At 41.9% G+C, this 19054-nt stretch overlaps 1 protein-coding gene across 2 annotated transcripts in view; it reads left to right on the forward strand.

The window, feature by feature from the left end:
- Positions 1–19054, forward strand: part of exoc6b (exocyst complex component 6B) — a 131047-nt gene that overhangs the window by 12084 nt on the left and 99909 nt on the right. For both annotated transcript variants that reach the window (XM_085349182.1, XM_085349192.1), the window contains exons 2-6: positions 9276–9441; positions 9536–9583; positions 9679–9769; positions 10505–10550; positions 11295–11499. In XM_085349182.1, coding sequence (XP_085205308.1) covers positions 9276–9441; positions 9536–9583; positions 9679–9769; positions 10505–10550; positions 11295–11499 — 556 coding nt within the window. The remainder of the gene's footprint in view (positions 1–9275; positions 9442–9535; positions 9584–9678; positions 9770–10504; positions 10551–11294; positions 11500–19054) is intronic.

The raw sequence follows: 19054 nt of genomic DNA on the forward strand, positions 1-19054 counted from the left end.
TGATAAATATTTTTGGCCATATCGCCCTGCTCTAGTGTGCTGTTTTGCCTTCATGCTGACGACACCCTTCATTCTGCAGGTAGTGCTGTTAGAAAGAGAGAGAGCCCATGTCGCAGCAAAGGTTACAAGAAATCTCAATTTTTTTCTACACAGCTGGCATTTTATCTGCATACAGTGCAGTGAGTTTTCACAGGACTCTGTGCAGGCAGGCATTAATTTATGCACAGCTCTCATAAGGTCCCATCACAGCATTTCACTCCTTCACCTTGATTCTTCTTTTTCAGCCGTTCTCATGTAGATTTGCTGCTGTGCTTGGGGGTCATTGTACTGTTGCAGGAACAACAAACAGCCTCACATTTGACCCTAGGATACTTTGTTAGACAGAGGAGTTCATGGTCAGCTCAGTAACTACTCAGACTGTTCAGGTCCTGTGGCTGCAGAACAAGGCCAAATCAACACCCCTCCACCACTGTGCTTGACAGCTGGTATGAGCTATTTGTTCTTAGCTCTTGGGTTTGTTGCAGTCTCTCTGAGCATTGCACAGTCTGGCCTTTGGCTGAATTTCCAATGAAATCCACTCCTGAGAAGACTGCGGTGTTGTTAACACAGCTGAATGCTCCAAACCAGTAAACTACCAAAACTTCAGCCTTTAAAGAGGTGCTTACACTTTCATCAGTTAATCAAGTACATCTGATTAGCACCCACTTAGTTCCTGTAACAGCAGCAAACATGGACTCAGTTTATGCATAGAAACCTGTGAAATGTTTTTCACATGAATGCACAGACAGCTGATTTTTTTTATTTTTTATTTTTAAAATGGCCTCCTAATTTATGTGGTGGTGTTGCTGAGTAAAACTGTCCACACGGGCGGTAAAAGCACGTCTGTTGTTTTTAATGTGAAAAGAGCTGTGCTGCTCATTATTGAGGGTCCATTACAGCCAGTGTGTTTGGGAAACACAGTCAGTGGCCCAAACAGGTAGGTGTGTGTGTGTGTGTGTGTGTGTGTGTGTGTGTGTGTGTGAGAGAGCGAGAGAGCAATCACACCATAGATTATATTGAATCCTTGCTTCTAATCACTACATTGCTTTGTAGTGAAACATCACTAACAGACCTGCGGAAGCCTCAAGACTAGCTCTGACCCTTCATGCACTGAAATGAATTACATCAGAGCATTTATGGATATCTGTCACAGATAAAGGAAGCGGCGTAACAGAGATGGAGCCTGGCCATCGCAAGATCTTAACGTCATGTCATCACAAATACATGAAAATACTGAAGATATCAGGATGCACAGTAATGTGGACACATACACTCAAGCCCCGAACGATTTAGAGGGAAGTGTTAGACGTGCTGCGCTCTATCAGATTACACCGAAAAATGAAGTAGTACTTGTTTCCTCCATCACAGGTTATGGTGGTAGTGTCGTTTTGAGCTGTTAACTGTGATGGTCAGAGTAGATTAAAAAAGGATCACTTAAATTGTCCTATGAGAACTATGTAATGTAAAAGTAGCCAGTATTTGAATGTTTTAAGTGGTTTTAGAAGCTTATCATGTTGGAAGTGTCCAGTTTTCCTTTTCTGAAGGGATCTAAAGAGGTGAAAATCAAATATTTCTACACAAAGAAATACAGAGAAAATTAACTTTTTGTTGATGTTGATGAACCGGTGACTTCGGCGGTTTATCATTGCCAATATTGGAACTTTTATTGTGCATTTTTGAGCTGACAAGGAGCAAAACTAAGCAGCATGTCCTCTCCCCTTGCTCAATAGCAGACACCACCAGGCACTGAGTGAGTGAGAGACTCTTACCAGGCACTGCAGATGTGCTAACATGCTAATCTTAGTTTGTACACACAGGAAACCAGCCATTGTTTGGAGAATTCACCATAACATGAAGTGAAAACTTTCCACTATTGCCACCAAAAAAAGGGCACATGCTGCTGTGGCTTGTGTTATAGTTCTTGTGAACTGCCTCCCCCCAAAGCACTGAGGAAAAACAAATATGTGAGTTATAGAGATGAAAGACCGAAGGGATTTTCCTCATCCCCAAGGTAGAAAAACTAGGAGTGGACCAATGTCCTCCCTTCCGACTGCATCTACCCTCAGCAGTCTGTTTATTTATCACTGCCCTTGTTTGTACTTTGTTTTCTGCTCTGGTTTCATTAGCAGGCGGCAGTTTGCCTAAGTGTTTGCCAAAGGCAGGGCTTTATTATGTTTGTATGAGTGCATCTAAAGAAAGCAGTTAGTGACATCAGACCCTGCTGTACATGCTGGGCATTTCCTGGTCTGCAGGAGGAAGGAGGGGGGATTGTTAGCTGTACACAGGTGTGTGTGTGTGTGTGTGTGTGTGTGTGTGTGTGTGTGTGTGTGCTGCTTCAGGAAGGGGAAAAAACACAGGAAGTGCTGTGTTCATTATTACACAGAAATAACATGAGATTTTTCTACATCTGTCCTCTTGAGGTCGGGCGAATGGAGGCGTGCTTCATTTTAAATCTATGAATCCAGTTTTATGGTTTTGTGTGGTTTGTTGCAGGCTGTAGTTAGATTGTATAAAATGTAAGCTAGACATGTACTGACTAGAGATGGCACGATACCACTTTTTTATTTTTATACCGATATCATAAATTTGGATATCTGCCGATACCGATATGAATCCGATATAGTGTTTTTTAATCAACAAAACTGTTTTTAAAATATCTTGCTGCATTTTGTATAAGTTCATACTCAAGTTTAAAACAACAACTACACTAAAGCTATTCTGTTATACCTGTATGCAAAAAAAAAAAAAAAAAAATTTCATAGTTCAGCAATACTGATCAATCTAATAAACTTAAACCTACACCATCCTCCCTATTCTGGTATTTTAAAGAGTACTTAGCGTAAATATTAAGCAACCTAACTAATAGGGTTCCAACTCCCAGCAACAACAAAAATAAATAAATAAAAAATAGGGAACCACCCCTCACCCTCCACCTCATGATGCTTAATCGACGTAATCAACCTTAATTTGATGCAGTGTGAAAAAAAATGCACAGAAATCAATTATTTTTCAAGAAATATTAAATAGATTCAACATCTTTCTTCAACAAAATTGCAGACTGCACAGATGGTACCTTCCCAAAGGAAAATGTACTATAGCTTACTAGGGTATATATATTAGACTTAATAGTCACTATATACAGTAATTGACTTCTATTCATTTTACATCAAATTAAAACTTTGGGTGTAAGATTCAGATAATTATTTATTAAAAGCTAGACATTTTAAATGAGAATAAGAAAGAAAAGTATGTCTTTGTGCCCCCTTTTCCCTGTTCATGCCCTATCGGCCCCCCTGGCTAAACTTTAATAGATCCGCCCCTGCACAGTTACCAGCGTCAGCTACGTAGAAAAAGATCCTCGAGTAGAAAGTAATATTAAATACATTCTAACAACAGCTTATCAAGCTTAAACGTGCTGCTGTTGTTTATCCGCTGGTTTCCTCTTTCTGGTGCAAAGTGGGCCAAAAAGCAAACAAGAGAGACGGACTCGCGACAGAAAAGCCGATCAGCTGATCATTAAGCAGTTTCATGATTGAAGTAGCAGCAGGAGAGCGAGAGGCAGTCGCTTGTTAAGCTTAACACAGGAATGCTTTACAAACATTCAGAGATGGACTTGCACACTTGCTTTACTTCTCTCCGGATAACTTTGTCGGAGATGAAATGCCGGGTTGCTAGCGAAGCTCCACATGCTATCCAGACCACCGACAGGTCCCCATGCCACAGCCGCTCTATCACGTGATACATACTGCTCCGACGTGCTAACGTTCTGAGGTGAGTTACGGTGTGTTGCAAGTTTTGTGAGGTGCTTTCGTGATATTTAATGGATCGGATTACATTTTTTATTTTTCTCCGATATCCGATCCAGTAATTTAGGTCAGTATCGGACCGATACCGATACGTAATATCGGATCGGTCCATCTCTAGTACTGACTGACCTACAGGAAGAAAAGGCACACATTTGCTGCTTTCCTGGCAGTAATCTGAGTATTTATTTATTTATTTTTGGCTCAAACTCATTGAAATATCTGCCAAAAATCTGTATTAACAGTTGCCCCAAGGATGGATAGAGGAAGTCTTTCATACCTTATGCATTAACTTTTTATAATATAATACTGCACAACAGATCGTAATCATCTGCTCTTTTCATTTTAACATTTATACCGTATTTTCACGACCATAAGACGCACCCTACTCAAAGGCGCAGTCTCAGTTATGTGTGCCATTACTGTATTTGACACACACACAAGGCGCACCTGATTATAGGGCGCGGGTTTTATATACAATCTACGCCCACACTTCCCCCTTTAACGTTCTCATGGTGTCCTCTACCACGTCCGCCTTACAACAACAACACACACAAGCATACAAGTGTGCGTATTTAAAAATAGCGCGGGAGCATAACTGAGTTTGGTTTTCACATTTATTTTACCACCATCATAATCGTAATCGTCATCAATCAAACCCACTGAAGTCCTCAGCCTCTGTTTCTGAATTGAACAGCTGCGCTAAATCTCCATCAAACATGCCAGGTTCCCTTTCTTCACTGTCAGAGTCACTTTTCATTTTAACATTTATAGTTCCTTTTGTGTCTTTTGTAAAAATTCTCTTTTACTTTGTTGATTCTGAAATGGCTAAATTTCCATTCCTTCTCTTTTGTTGTTAGATCAATAAATTACTTTTTCTTATTTTTAATTGCATTGCAATTAACATAACACATTTGTTAATGTCGTTTTTTGTTCAGTATAAGCATGTAAAATGAAGAAGATACTAAACTTATATATATCGTAACATTAATGATGAATTATAGATGGCAGCGATTTAATACCTAACGGGTTGCTTTATAAAGTGTCTCATGACATGATGATGCTCACTGAAACTTTGTGTTCTTATTATAGATGGACCGATCTGATCTTATGTATCGGTCTGACACTGACCTAAATTACTGGATCGGAAATCGTATACAGAAAAGCACCTCACAAAACTTCAGACATAGCATAACCCAGCTCATAACCGTAGCACGGCGGAAGAGTATGCATCACGTGATAGAGCGGCTGTGGCGTGCGAGACCTGTCGGCGGTCTGGTTGAGCATTTGGAGCCTCGCTACGTGCTTCCAAACCGGCTTTTAATCTCTGAGAAAGTTATCCTAGAGAAGTAAAGCAAGTGTGTAAGTTCATCTCTGAATGTTTGTGAAGCATTGCCATGTTAAGCTTCACAACTGATATATGTAGCCTCTCATTCTCTCTCTCTCTCTCCTGCTGCTACTTCAATCATGAAACTGATCAATGATCAGCTGATCGGCTTTTCTGTCGCGAGTCCGTCTCTTTTGTTTGTTTATCGCCCACATTGCGCCAGAAAGAGGAAACCAGCAGTTGAACAACAGCAGCACGTTTACGCTTGATAAGCTGTTGCTACAATTTATTTAATGTTACTTTCTACACCAGGATCTTTTTCTACGTAGCTGACAGCTGGTAACTGTGCAGGGGCGGATCTAGCAAAGTTTAGCCAGCAGGCCAGGTAGGGCATGAACAAAAATTGCCCCCTCTTGAACATTAGAGAGGATGTAGATTTCATCCACTTATAAGACCTGAGAGCTATGGTCTGGGGTTTACATAAGTGGTCCACAGTTGTGCATGTGCTGTCAAAAAAAAAACTGCGCACCAGATAAGAAGTTGTCCGCTAGAGTGGGATTTTCACGGCATATTCTGCACCACATCTCTGTGCGTTCATCATTTGTTAGAAGCCAGCTCACCTCATGCAACCACTTTTCCAAGAATACGCGCTTCTTTTGCGGTTCGGACTCCTTTGGTGTTCCTCCACCTCCAAAGAAATGTCCAAAGTAATTGCTTAAAGGAGCTTCTTCGACATCTTCAAGAGTTCTAAACAAATGTCTGTCCTCCTCCAGAAAATCTTATGTACGCAAACGCGCGTTACAACTTCTTATCTGGTGCGCGTTTTTTATTTTTATTTTGACTTATGTGCACCCCTGGCTATGGTCATCTTTTATTTACAGCCTGTGATTTAAACATCAGCATTGTCCCAGACTTTCAGGATAAGTACGTCATCATGTAAATCTTGCAAAAATTTTCAGGATTTTCATGTTAATGAAATGATCACAGCATGCAGCCCAACTCTTTGTCTTTGGAGCCTTCCATGCTGTGCGCCCTGCCTTTACAGGGGAAAACAAAGTGTGGATAAGAGGTATTTTGCTTTATTAATCCTCCTGTGTCACTGCCAGCACCACTTTAGTTTGTAGTGAGCTGAAAGCAACATTTGAGCTGAACTGCTTTGACTGTAGGAAAACTCTGAGTAGTTACCGTTTAATAGCTGTGTGATCTTCAATAATGAGTATAATCAGGGGCACAGTTACTCATTTTTCTAGAGTGAATATCCAAGTATGTTAAATGGAAAATATGCAGTTTGCACAGTGAAGCTGCAAAGTTTCCCAACAATCACACATGGGAATAAAATAGAAAACATGCAGTTATTAGTTTTGTTTTTGTTTGACCAGCAGTCCAAAGACAGAAGAAATATATTCGGTCAGTACATTAAGCAAACTGCCCACATTAGTGTTGTTTTTTTTTTATTGATTAAAAGATTTTATGCATATGAGGAGAATTTATCAGTATTGACTGTTTGAGCTAAAAATCACAGCACAGACTGCCCATAAGCCCTGGAGCAATGCGGTGAACTGGAAGCTGCTATGGTCAACCCCAGCTGTGAATGATGGATTACAAGCGACCTCTACTGGAGATTTAGAGGAGATGCAGTTGTTTTCTTTACTGTTCTTCTTTTAGAAGAAGCAGTAACCTGTGCACGGTTAATACTTTGATTCTTTCCTGAATGCTATCATAGCCGATAAAGGTTGGCAGGTTTAGGATTAATTCGTTTTCAGATCAAAAGAGACAGAGGGAAGAAATAGTGCACGCTTGAAGCTTTCAGGCTTGGTGAGCTAACTTCAGATTTAACTGTGGGTTCGACATGTTATGAAGGTTATTCATTGGTTGGACCTGCTTTGGAGGAGGATTTGATAGGGGATATAAATGATCTGGTCATTGATGTAAAAAATAGCATTGCTCATGGCAACAGGGCCTTTTCCTGATGAGCATCGGGGAGAAACAGATTCTTAAAAACACATTTAAGATCAATTTTAAGCCTCAATAAGGGATTCTCAAACAGGATGCTTGCTTCTTTTTGGATTTTATTTATTGCTGTTCATAAAGATAATCATTGTAAATGATTGTTAGTTAAAGTTCTTTATTAGGAGCAAAGTTCTACAAGAAAGATACGTTACTGAGAAAGTGCGTTGGCACTCTGTGGTAGTATTGTAGACGATGTTAAACTTAATCATCATCTCTGCCTCCTGATGACCTGCTTGCTGATTCGATTCAATTTTGCCTCAGTCAGAAATATTATAATTCGAATCACTTATCAGTACTGATACATGTGAGACTTCATCAGCGGTGTGAGCATCACAGCAGATGCCTTTGTGTCAGAAAAACACGAGATAAACAGCAGATTTTCCTGGCCTGACTTTTTATAGCAGATAACCTTAAAAATATTCTGCAATTTTGCATAATTTTTAAAAGTTTAAATTTCTTCAGTACTGAAAAGCAGAACAGGCTTTCCTGTCAGAGGTCATTTGAGGTATATATTAAAAAAATAGACAGCAGCTGACAGCACTGTAAACAACGGTAGACTGGTGGGTAATAAGCGAATGAATAATGTGGAAAACAGATGTGAGACGGGAAACTGTTCTTGATGTACAGAGAGAGAGAGAGCTGTGCAGGAAGTGTGATTTTTATCAAAACAGCAAAAGTAAGAGGGAATTCATGATGATGTTATCAAATGTGAAGTGTAGTTTGCTGCTTCTTTTGCTGCTGGTTCAGTGAATTTTTGTTGGAGAGAGACAAAACCTGCAGCTCAGAATGTAGCGCAAAAAAGTGAGCCGACGGCGTGTCCGTAGGGTGAGAAAGCCGAGAAAAAGAAAGCTGATTCTGATGCGTCTTTGTGTGGAATCCGTTTTCCTGCTCTCTCATTTGCTGTTTGGTGGTTGTTGAAGTTGTTTTGTGAGCTTTAACCTGAGATTCTGGCAAAATACATATTTAAAAGTCTATTCAGGATTTAATGAAGCGATATCGCTTTATTCAAGCTACTCACCTCCCTCTATCCACCTGCACTTTCAAACGTACACACGAAGGACTACAGGAATATCTGGAACACGGCCAATCAGAGTTCCCGCCCCTGACTATCTCTGATTGGTTTAGACCACGATAGGGGTGTAATGTTGTTGACCACACAAAGACTCGAACAGCTGCTGGTCACACCGGTGCGACCTAGGATTTTTTTTTTTTAGTCTCACCATTGGTCGCACTCTAGAGCCCTGGTGTGTGTGTGTGTGTGTGTGTGTGTGTGTAAAACCTCTTCCAGGTTTTATCAGGTTTGTGTTTCTTTGTAAATTCAGCTGCTCTGCTGCCTGCACTGTGCTGTGTAGGTGAGCGCCCTCATGGCGAGTCTGATAAACACTAGGATGATGTGTTTAGTTGATCTCCAACATCATGTGACCTGAGCACCTGATTTCTTGGGATCAGTGAAGCCACAAAAAATGTATGAATGACAATACTGTAAAACATAAAGAATCAGGTAAATGAATTATTTAAATTAATTGAGAATAATACCAAAAATACATTTAGAGATAAATCAATTCAGCTAAAATGTGAGTTTCTATTTAATTCTATGTAACTCCATCTGTATTAGTAGACTTTCCCTTACTATTGACTATCCCATTTCATTTTCCGTTATACAATACAGTGGTGTGTTACATGGGTTTAAGGTGGGGGTACAATTACATCAGGGATCAGCTCTCAGCTCCTCCTTGTTTGCAGTGATGATGAAAAGTCTGACAGATGAGGTCAGGCAGAAGTCTCTGTGGAGAGAGGTGGAGCTATGCTTTGGATAGAAGATTCATGACTGTAGTGAAGGAGGACATGCAGAGGGTTAGTGTGACAGGAGGATGGTGGGGATAGGGTGAGATGGAGGCAGACGATCTGCTGTGGTGACTCCTTCAGGGAGCAGGTTACAGCAGGAGGATTATTAAAAAAACAAAGTTTTGTGTCACTGTTGGTCCTAAATAAAAGTACTCTTAGAATTTAAAATGACTTAAATGACTTTAAAAATAAATAAACAGAATATTTTTTACCAGCAGTCTTCTCTTTCTTTTCTTCTTGTTCGTCTTCAGGTCGGTGTACGATGGTCAGGAGCATGGCCTGTTCATGGAGAAGCTGGATGCTCGGATCAGGAACCATGACCGAGAGATCGAGAAGATGTGCAACCATCACTTCCAGGGGTTCGTGGACTCCATCACAGAGCTGCTGAAAGTGCGAGGAGAGGCGCAGAAGTTGAAGGTAAGGCGTGCCGGTGAGGTCTGCGCCACAGGTACGATGGCGAGCTTGACTGTAAAGCATCTGAATTAATGTCTTCCTCCTTTGTGTCTCTCAGAGTCAGGTGACTGAGACTAACGGGCATCTTCAGGAAAATGGCAAAGAGGTAAAAGCTCACAGGTTCACACAGAGAAGTCCTGCAGGCTTCTGCTTACATCCTCACTGATGTTGCTCTCGTCACCTCTTCCTCCTGCTATTTAGCTCACCACCTCCATGGAGGAGCTCAGACAGTGTCGGGTGCAACAGAGAAACATCGCCACCACGATAGACAAACTGACGCACTGTCTACCAGGTAACACCCAAACACTCAGTGTGAATCCCCCTTTATTGTATCTGCTCTGTTTATTATTGTTTTAGAAGATTAATCATCGTTTTGAGGCAGTAAACATACTTGAAATTTCTGCACATACATTAGGTCGGGTGAAAATGTGTGGGTTTCCTAGGTCTCACCCAAAACGAGGGGAGCAAATGGCTTTGCAGCCCCAGCTACAAATGACAAAAGATGCGCTCCCCTGCTTTGGTTTCACGTGCACATATGAGGTTTGGTTTAACACAGGAGTCGTGCCCTGAGCACAACAGGAAGTTTTGTTCTAGTGTTTTCAAGTTTCTCCCATATGCACATATACAAACGCACATATACTGGCAGCGTGTGGTGATAATGATGTCACATCTGCTGGCACCGCAGCAGAGTTGTAACCCCAAGTGCACGATTGTGTCAGTTTTTGCTGCCAATTTAATGGAGCTCAGAGATACACAGTTGAAATGTAGAGGCAACTGTTTGAAAGCTCTTTTTGGAAAAATAAAAACCACTCTGCCAAGTCTTTACTTCCAGTTATGACTTCATTGTTATTGGCACTGATGTGGCCTTACTGTCGGAGTTGTGAAACCTATTTTTCAGGAGTGAATGTAAGGATGATGCTACATTTGAATGGATGCAATCAATTTCCTGAGATTTCCTTCCCGGGGTGATTGAGCACGAGTTTCCTTTCTCGGACTAATTACTGTTTTTTTCCTTCTTTCCTTCCAGTTCTTGAGATGTACAGCAGACTTCAGGAGCAGATGAGGGCCAAACGGTAATCATCGAGTCTTTTTCTTTGTTGATGTGAATATATTTTCTAAAGGTGTCGTGCTGTTCTCATTCCAAGTGTGGGGAACACTGCTGTTTGGTCAGAGCTACTACTGTATGGTACATATCTGTATAACTTCACATCCTTCTTGGATCATGTAGATGTTTGCTTGCTGGCAGCCACAAGATGGAGCCAGAGCACTTCCTTGAGCAGCTGAGACAATTTCTCTGCTTCTTTCTTCCCCTTCTCTGTCCTCGGGCTGCCTCTAGATAGGAGTCTTGGCTGGTCATAAATTTGTCATTTTGTTTGTGTATTTTTCCCCGTCTCCCTGTCCCGCGGCTGCTGGGCTCTCAGAGAGCAGGAGGAGGTCAGCCAAAAGCGAACGCTCCTCGAGAGGGAGAGCCTGTGTTTGAGCGATGCAGTGGAGTGAAGTGGGCTGAAGTGTCTGGGGGATTTCTGTGCTGCCAAATCTCCGTGAGGTGTATCGGAGTGTGTTTATTTCTCTGTGTGTGCGAGCACTCCTAGGTTGTTGGGTGTTTTTTGGTCATGCATCTGTGTGTCTGTCAGTTTTGCAAGTGGAAATTAACATGTTCAAAACGAAACCAGATTAGCTGCGTTCAGGCGTGAAAGCTGAAAAAAACAACGTTTGGCTTGAGACGAGTCAGACTTCATCCTGAACTTTCAAACCAGCTCACTGAGTGACTGAACAAACAAGCTGACTGCACTTTTCCAAATGCTTTGTCTCTGTAGGTACTACCCCGCGCTGCGAACGTTAGAACAGCTGGAACAGACGTGTCTTCCCAAAGCGGGTCAGTACCGGTTCTGCTCCATCATGGCTGAAAACATCCCCAAACTGAGGATACAGATCCGCGACACGGCCATGTCACAGCTGAGAGACTTCCTGGAGAGCATTCGGAAACACTCGGATAAGATAGGCCAGACTGCCATGAAACAGGTACACAAGCACCCAGAAACACTTTGGGCTGAGAAAGTTCAGCTGACATGCTCTCATTCACAGGAGATGACAGATTTACTAAATGTGGCTCTGTGAGTTTATTCTTGCACTGTGTTAGAGTAGCTTTGCGTGATTTACAGTTCAAAGCAATCCTCATTTATCTCGTTCTGGGCCTCGGTGCAGATCCTCAGCTCTGTTTCTCTTTTCCAACTTCATTCTAATTGGCTGCCCCTCCCAAACAAAAGATTTAAACTACAGGTGGGTGTGGCCTTTTGACTGAGAGGACCTTATTAGGGATACGTCTACTTATACAGAGAGAAGAGCAGAAAACTGTATTACAGCAGCCAAACAGCCACAAACTAGATGTGTTTTGTTAGTGGGTTCTGAACTGTGCCAGAGACCTTCACTCTGCTGTGATGGTAGCGCCCTGTGGGTTGTGATGGATTGACCCTTTCTTGGAGTTTTTATCATTATTAAACTGATGGAACAGTCAGTTTGACATCTTAAAGTTCAAGATTCACACAGATAAATGTTGTAAAGTTGAGTACAGGAGCTGTGTGTGTTCTTGGATTACCCCTGGAATGAGTGAAACAGGGGTAATACATCTGCCTATATTCATCATATTTTAGAGATCTGCTTCCGTTTTCGAGTTACATAATATAAAAGGTGACACTTTCAACAATTGTTTTCAGAGGTTAGGGTTTGTATCAGGTGTGTTTTTGAGGACCATTTTTAAACCTTAACTTAATCTTCTGGCTTTATCTGGTGCTCAGGAGATATTGGAGCTAACAACAGAGCACAGCAATGTGCCACAAGTGGACAGAACTCTGCTTTTCAAGATCTTTTTGGCAAAGTGAGGACATTCAGCCTGTCTTCACCTTGAAATAGGCTTTGAATGTCAAGACCTGTTTGATGGTTAAGGCTCAGTTTTTAGGTTATAAATCATTTACTTAGTCAAAAGAGCAAACGTGGGTAGCAAAAGTTTCACATGGTGCAAACTGCTAGAAATTTGAATAAAATGTGGTTTAGGCCTTTACCCACAGGGTATATTGTGAAGAAATAACACGAGTTTTTCTAGATGTGAACTTGTTACATACACACTGATCACGTCTAAGGAGGCACAGAAAGGATTTCAGAGAGCCGATTGACCCGGAGCAGCATCTAGCTGTGTATCTGAGGTAAAATAGTATTTTCACATCGTCGTACATTCAGCACTGCATGCTATGAATGCAGCTGTTGCCAAATGCACTGATCTGATTGGTCAGATCTTTTTATTCACACGTGAAAATCAGAAAAAATCTAACTTGATGGGGAAAAAACTATATTTATCCTGTGACAGTATGCGGTCGGTGTGAGCGGCTGCATTAAGGGTAGGGAAGTCCAAAAATATGAATGTTCTTAACATTTCACAGATTTTACGCGTCTGCTGTGTAACGTCGTTTGGTGTCTTTGATGAAGACTGTATGTTACTGCCTGTCTAACTGACTTCATCCTACAACTGATTTTTGTTGTTCATCTTTTCTGTCTGATAATTGGAAGCATCCTCTGTGCGTGCGCGTGTTGCTCTGTGGTTCCACTGCCAGTAAGCAAGTACGTTGGCTTGTCAAGGAACATGCACGCACACATGCACGCACACATGCACGCACAAAGATGTGTGTGCAGCTTTTCTCCACTTACCTCATTGTTTTGTTTTTTTTCTTCAAGGATAAGGAAGTTATATATGTCTGTGTGTTTTATGTTCTCTTGTGGTATCCGTAGCTCAGAGTGAAGGCCTCCTTGTTTATTTGCGGGCTTCCATTATTTGGGGAATGTTGTTCCATGGAAGTGCAGGATGAAGGGATGGGAATGATGAAGGAGTGGTTCACGACAGATGTACGAGTGGATGGAGGCTCAGAGTAAAGCACGCTGCACATTTGCTTCTGTTTTACATTCTAATAATTACTTCCCTCATTAGTGCTGGTGCTTTGGGACATTGAGCAGTGGTGCACCGCTCTTCTGCCGGCCCATCCAAAGCAGCAGCCGTTCAGTCAACCTGCAACTTAAATACAGATACCCACAGATGTATTTCAATTCAACAGTAAATGTAATATTATATAGTAAATCTAAGTTCTCTACGATCTCAAAGATAAATGCCATTTTTACCGAAGATCAGTCAATGGCACCCAGCTTTTGGTTTTCTGCTGGTTACTTGGGTCCAGAGTAGACCCAGGACACGCTGGATGGATTACATCCCTTGGCTTGGCTCAGCTGGGTTGGGAATGATTTGCTGAATAGTTTTTGCTGAAAAGCATCTCTGGGTCTTGTTCAGGAGTGAGGGAAGTAAGGTGCAGTGTTTGCTTTATCAGCCAGTTGTGGTGAAGCGAGAGCTGAAATTCAAAGCAAAGCTGCAGATTAACCTGTCATCTACGTTTTATGGCCTCGACCTGTGGCTAGTGTCCAAAAGAATCAGACTGTGAATACCAGTGAGCTTTACGAATTGATGCCATAGGTGAGTCTACTGAATGGACGAGTGGTAGCACAGGGGGCAGTCAGTATGTTAAGAAGGGAAGAAGCCTCTTGGATGAGAAGAACAGCAGATGAAGCTGAAAGCATTTTTTCACAACAATCACTAGAAGAATAAAGTTGTGTTATAAAAGTATTTGACTTTAAATTACATGAGAAGGTTCATGCACTCAGGCAGGCTATATTTGCTTCTTATTGGGAAGAAAAAAAGATTCAGAGAGTTTGTTAAACATTTCCTACAGGCGAGAAGCTATCAGATGTTCAAATTGTTTTACAGACACCTTACTGTGCATGTATTAGGTGGTAGTTTGAAGCCCCCCCGGGGGGGAAAAGTTAACATGCATTGTTTAGTTTTTTTGTCCTCTAGATGTCACTAGAGGATCTCGCTTCATAATCTTGCTGCTTCTGGTTGGCAGTTAGTTTTAAAGGTTACCATCTAGAAAAAAACAACAACAAACACCCAGAGCAGGTCACAGGGGTCAGTGCATGGTCTGAGGATTTCCAAACTATTTGAACTTCACTTGAGTTTTCAGAGTGACCTTTTAGACAGCTGCCATCGCTGTGGAAAGATGTTGCTGTTGATCCAGCACTTCACAAAGAACCTTTTATAGTAGTTTTCCTTCAATTTGTCACATCTTTGTGGGAGAAAGTATTTATTTTCTCTCTGAGGAAGGAGGTGATGGACATTAAATAGAAATTATGATCACGCACAAGCAGTCCCCATTTATAACATCTGCACGCTAACAACCCTTCAGTGACCTTTGGGTGGGGGGTCCTTGGACCACAATTTGAGAGTCACTGGCGTAGAAAATCCACTTGCAGTCACTGAAGAAGCTAACCACTTACTCCCCTAACCACTAATTACAAGGAAGATTATGGAAACCCCAGCAGAACTGATACTGATACTGGGATTATGTTGTTGTATCAAATGTTTGGCTCTGAACACACACACCCTCAGTCGTAACTGTGTGTGTGTGTGTTTGGGACTGAATGTGCCCAAGCAAAGTAGACGTTCTTCCCTTCCTTCCCTTCCTTTCCTCCTCTGTCTCTCCTTCACTCTTTCTTCTTGTTCTGCTTCCATTTTTTCTGTCACTCCATCTCTTTCTCCCTCAGACAGTGTGTCTCTCTGCTGCGCTCTGTTCCAAATTAGCTCCAGCTCTCTACCCGGCCGTCGTTACAACTCCCTCAACCAAGGATGTGAAAATAAATAGATCTGGGGGGAAAGAAGAGGTGGAGGAGATTGAGGAGTGCAAATGGCTTACAATGGAGCTATTGTCTGCTGCCACATGCCCATGGAAGTGGAGGAAGAGGAAAGAAGAAGAAGAGGGAGGATCAAAGAAAAAAGTAGAAGATGGTTAAAGAAGAATAAAGTTGCGGGGGGGGGGGGGGGGGGGGGTTTAGATGTATAGAAACAAGAGGAAACTGGGGAATTATCGGGAGGGATTATGATGGATGAGGGGCAGGAAAAAAGATGTAGAAGTTAGGAGGAGATGAAGAGGTAAGGGAGATATCTGAAAAAGAGTAGCAGAAGGATGCTGAGAGCCAAAAAAGACGACAGGAAGGTGACGAGAGAGTGAGGAAGATGGGACAAAAAATTGGTATTTCATTACAAAAAGCACGCCTTCAGGGAAGCCGTTTCACTGAAGCCTGGAGTTCTATAAATACAGTGGGGCAAAAAAGTATTTAGTCAGCCACCGATTGTGCAAGTTCCCCCACCTAAAATGATGACAGAGGTCAGTAATTTGCACCAGAGGTACACTTCAACTGTGAGAGACAGAATGTGAAAAAAAAATCCATGAATTCACATGGTAGGATTTGTAAAGAATTTATTCGTAAATCAAGGTGGAAAATAAGTATTTGGTCACCTCAAACAAGGAAAATCTCTGGCTCTCACAGACCTGTAACGTCTTCTGTAAGAAGCTTTTCTGTCCCCCACTCGTTACCTGTATGAATGGCACCTGTTTGAACTCATCATCTGTATAAAAGACACCTGTCCACAGCCTCAAACAGTCAGACTCCAAACTCCGCCATGGCCAAGACCAAAGAGCTTTCGAAGGACACCAGGAAAAGTATTGTAGACCTGCACCAGACTGGGAAGAGTGAATCTACAATAGGCAAGCAGCTTGGTGTGAAAAAATCAACTGTGGGAGCAATCATCAGAAAATGGAAGACATACAAGACCACTGATAATCTCCCTCGATCTGGGGCTCCACGCAAGATCTCATTCCGTGGGGTCAAAATGATCATGAGAACGGTGAGCAAAGATCCCAGAACCACACGGGGGGACCTGGTGAATGACCTGCAGAGAGCTGGGACCAAAGTAACAAAGGTCACCATCAGTAACACACTACAACGGCAGGGAATCAAATCCCGCAGTGCCAGACGTGTTCCGCTGCTGAAGCCAGTGCATGTCCAGGCCCGTCTGAAGTTTGCCAGAGAGCACATGGATGATACAGCAGAGGATTGGGAGAATGTCATGTGGTCAGATGAAACCAAAGTAGAACTTTTTGGTATAAACTCAACTCGTCGTGTTTGGAGGAAGAAGAATACTGAGTTGCATCCCAAGAACACCATACCTACTGTGAAGCATGGGGGTGGAAACATCATGCTATGGGGCTGTTTTTCTGCCAAGGGGACAGGACGACTGATCCGTGTTAAGGACAGAATGAATGGGGCCATGTATCGTGAGATTTTGAGCCAAAACCTCCTTCCATCAGTGAGAACTTTGAAGATGAAACGAGGCTGGGTCTTGCAACATGACAATGATCCAAAACACACCGCCCGGGCAACAAAGGAGTGGCTCCGTAAGAAGCATTTGAAAGTCCTGGAGTGGCCTAGCCAGTCTCCAGACCTCAACCCCATAGAAAATCTGTGGCAGGAGTTGAAAGTCCGTGTTGCTCGGCGACAGCCCCAAAACATCACTGCTCTCGAGAAGATCTGCATGGAGGAATGGGCCAAAATACCAGCTACTGTGTGTGCAAACCTGGTAAAGACCTATAGTAAACGTTTGACCTCTGTTATTGCCAACAAAGGTTATGTTACAAAGTATTGAGTTGTATTTTGTTATTGACCAAATACTTATTTTCCACCCTGATTTACGAATAAATTCTTTACAAATCCTACCATGTGGATTCATGGATTTTTTTTTCACATTCTGTCTCTCACAGTTGAAGTGTACCTCTGGTGCAAATTACTGACCTCTGTCATCATTTTAGGTGGGGGAACTTGCACAATCGGTGGCTGACTAAATACTATTTTGCCCCACTGTATAAGATGGGCCTTTTCAAGTTTTGAACCTGCGTATGCTGTCAAAACACATCAAATAGCAGGACACTTATTCAGTCCAGTCGCTGTTTACACCAGAGATTGATTTAAATCTTGTAGAGTAGCTTTGCATGATGCTGGAAGGGCTTCCCTCGCTGGAAGCCCTTGTAAAGAGAGGGTTTACACGGTGTATCCCTCTCAATCGCATGTCATACAAAATCAGGAGTGGGGAAAAACGAGTGCGTAGAGGAGTCTGAAATTTTGTCAAATGTGACAAAGGGTATGCGACAATTAAATATTTTTGCTGTACTTTATGCTTTTACCTTCAAAAAACTTCCAAAATCTCTGGGAGTGAGTTTAGGCTTTCAGTCCACCGTTTACCTCAACTGTCAGTTTGACAGGTGAGAAGCGATACAAGTCAGCGAAGTCGCTTTTGTCTGATGACAGTTTAGGGCAGGGGTCCCCAACCCCCGGGCCATGGACCGGTGCTGGTCCATGAGTCGTTTGGTACCAGGTTACGAGAGTTGAGGCTCAGGTGTGAAATTTATGGTTTTTGGGGTTTTTAATTGTTCTTTTGTTAATCGTTTTTATCGTTAACTGTGTTTCCCTGGGTCTTTTCCTGTGTATTATGAATAAATATATATATATATTTTGGTACCAGTACTGGTTTTATTTTGTTGTATTTATCTGCAACACCTTAAAGGCTGGTCCGTGAAAATGTTGTCGGACAAACCGGTCTGTGGCGCAAAAAAGGTTGGGGTCCCCTAGTTTAGGGTATCCTGAAGTTTTCTGTTGGCAAGTGCTGCTGTTAGCCTCTGTTAGCCTCTGTTAGTTGCTGATAGCTAGCATTAGTGAAACTTATTTTGAAGTAGGTCTTGTTTACTTTGGACACCTGTTGAACAAACTTTCACAAGATGTGATAATTTAATCAAACTGTTTATTTGAGGTAAAGTGAAATATTTTATTTTTTAGGACATGAGGCTAACATTAGTTGACACAACTATAGCTTATAACTAGCTGCTGGTTTTATTTGATTTTTTTTTTTTTTTTTTTTTTTTTTTTTTTTCTATTGCTAGTTTTTTTGTCAGTTGTGCGGCGATGGGGAGACATGAGGGTCACATGTTTAATCTGCTGATAAATAATGGCAGCATCGATAATATATTTGTGGCTGATCTTCAGCCATGTACATAAAACGTGATCAGGTGGAACAGCGATCGACCTGCTGCTACGGGATCAGTTAATGGATTAATTCTAAGTTCATGAGAATGCATTAACTACACAATAATAAGTGTATATTTATAAGTAGAATATTCTTTATTTCTATTTATAAACTCTAAAACAGTAGTGACTGTGAGCTTAATATGAGCATCAGAACTATAACAGCAAATAAGTAAAGCATAATAGGTCCTTTTGAAAGAGAACCAAGGGAGTGGAATTAGCCAGAATCCTCTGCCTTTGTCATTCTCCCATGACTCCCCTGTCATTTGTCATGTCTCTCTTTCTGTCTTGCTGTCCCATCATACCCCTCCTCCTCAAAATCTCCATGTCTGTCTCTCGTCCTTTCTTTCCACCTCCTCATCTTTCCATCTCCCTGCCTCCCTTCTTCATTCTCTTGTTCCTCTTGTTTTTCTGTTTCTTGTGTTCGCTTTCAACAGAGGACGAGTCTGGAGCTTCTGCTGTGTATTCAGTAGGCGCACACACACTCGTACACACTAATGGGAAACAGATTGCCGGGCCTGTGAAGTGGAAGAAGATTGATTACCTGTATCTAGTTACTGAACACACACAT

Source organism: Diplotaxodon limnothrissa, linkage group LG3, assembly GCF_057381915.1.
Source record: "Diplotaxodon limnothrissa isolate DT_005_m linkage group LG3, D_limnothrissa_male_GT1.1, whole genome shotgun sequence".
Taxonomy (NCBI): domain Eukaryota; kingdom Metazoa; phylum Chordata; class Actinopteri; order Cichliformes; family Cichlidae; genus Diplotaxodon; species Diplotaxodon limnothrissa.